The 1,743-nt window shown below is 42.3% G+C and overlaps 1 protein-coding gene across 1 annotated transcript; it reads left to right on the forward strand.

Annotated features, from left to right (window-relative positions):
• The first annotated feature begins 796 nt into the window (after positions 1-796).
• LOC103213075 (olfactory receptor 52J3) lies at positions 797-1,732 on the forward strand. The gene has a single exon (XM_007958969.1). It carries the CDS (start codon positions 797-799, stop codon positions 1,730-1,732), a length of 936 nt encoding a protein of 311 aa, XP_007957160.1.
• Positions 1,733-1,743: the final 11 nt, after the last annotated feature.

The following is a 1,743-nucleotide window of genomic DNA, read 5'->3' on the forward strand; positions in this document are numbered from 1 at the left end:
GATTAGCTGTCAAATGCCTTAGGCACTACACCACCAGAGCTCCTTTCTCTAACCATCAACTCGCTGCCGTTGAGTCTATATCGACCCAGAGTGAGCACCTTTGGGTTTATGGGGCGGTATCTCTAAAAAAGTAGTTTGCCCAGTCTTCCTTCTGAAGAGTAGCTGGTGGGTTTGAACCTCCAGCCTTCTGGTTAGCAGTCAAAGGCCTTACGCACTGTATTTATCTATAAAATCAATAATGAGGAGTCATTACAAGAAATTATGCATGTTTTGATTGTGGATGTGCATACAAACCTGAGTCTGATTTATTTTCGTTATGGAATACTTAACAGACATTTTTTATTGCTTCTGTAGTGTATTAACTTGATCCCCTGTGTAGTTGTGATGTTTCCATTATCACTCACCAGAGAGTAGATTTTTCATAGTGTAAGCAAATCCTATTCTCTTCTAAAATAAATAGCATACTCAGATTGTCCTAAATCTGCATAGGGTAAGCCTTCCTTGTTTGAAATTGAGACTCAGGCGTCAGGTTGAATGGCTACTCTGCATTTGATGGTGGTCTGGCCCATTCGTATGGCTATGGAGAAGAGTCACTATAAGAGCTTCAGTAATGTACTCAGGCATGTAGCAACTGTGTGTTCTATTCTATGCTGAAACACTAAGCTAGAAGTTCACATATCATTGTTTTCTTTTTCCTCCTCCTCCTCTTCCCCTCTTCTTCTTCCTCTCTCTTTCTCACTCTCTCATTTTTACCTCTACTGGAAAAGCAAATTCACCCCTTCTGACCAGTGACAGGATGATGTACCAAAACAGCAGCATTTTTCACCCCACCACATTTTTCCTCCTGGGAATTCCAGGACTAGAAAGGATCCATACCTGGATCTCCCTGCCATTCTGCTCTGTTTACCTTGTGGCTTTGTTGGGCAATGCTACAATTCTCCTAGTAATTAAGACTGACCAGACCCTCCGAGAGCCCATGTTCTACTTTCTGGCCATTCTTTCAACAATTGACCTGGCACTTTCTACGACCTCTGTACCACGCATGCTGGGCATCTTCTGGTTTGAAGCTCATGAGATTAATTTTGGAGCCTGTGTGGCCCAGATGTTTCTGATTCATACTTTTACAGGCATGGAAGCTGAGGTCTTACTGGCTATGGCCTTTGACCGTTATGTGGCCATCTGTGCACCACTCCACTACACGACCATCTTGACAGCCCATGTGTTGGTGGGCATCAGTATGTGCATTTTAATTCGTCCAGTCTTGCTTACACTTCCCATGATTTATCTCATCTATCGCCTACCCTTTTGTCAAGCTCATATAATAGCCCATGCCTACTGTGAGCATATGGGCATTGCAAAATTGTCTTGTGGAAACATCCGTGTCAATGGTATCTATGGGCTCTTTGTAGTTTCACTCTTTGTCTTGAATCTAGTCCTTATTGGTGTCTCCTATGTTTACATTCTTCGTACTGTCTTTCAACTCCCATCTCAGGATGCTCGGCTAAAAGCCCTAAGTACTTGTGGTTCTCATGTTGGAGTCATCTGTGTGTTTTATATCCCGTCGGTCTTCTCTTTTCTTACTCACCGAATTGGACAAAACATACCACGCTATATTCATATTCTTATTGCCAATATATATTTGGTTATCCCACCCTCACTCAACCCCATCATTTATGGTGTGAGAACCAAACAGATACGTGAGCGAGTGTTCCATGTTTTTACTAAAAAATAGTAATCCTACCA

The sequence above is a fragment of the Orycteropus afer genome, unplaced genomic scaffold (genome assembly GCF_000298275.1).
Source record: "Orycteropus afer afer isolate SDZICR_OR568_19922 unplaced genomic scaffold, OryAfe1.0 scaffold01259, whole genome shotgun sequence".
NCBI lineage: Eukaryota > Metazoa > Chordata > Mammalia > Tubulidentata > Orycteropodidae > Orycteropus > Orycteropus afer.

What these genes read in the sequence shown, in the direction of transcription:
- LOC103213075 (XM_007958969.1), top strand. Translation starts at nt 797, where the DNA reads ATGATGTACCAAAACAGCAGCATTTTTCACCCCACCACATTTTTCCTC.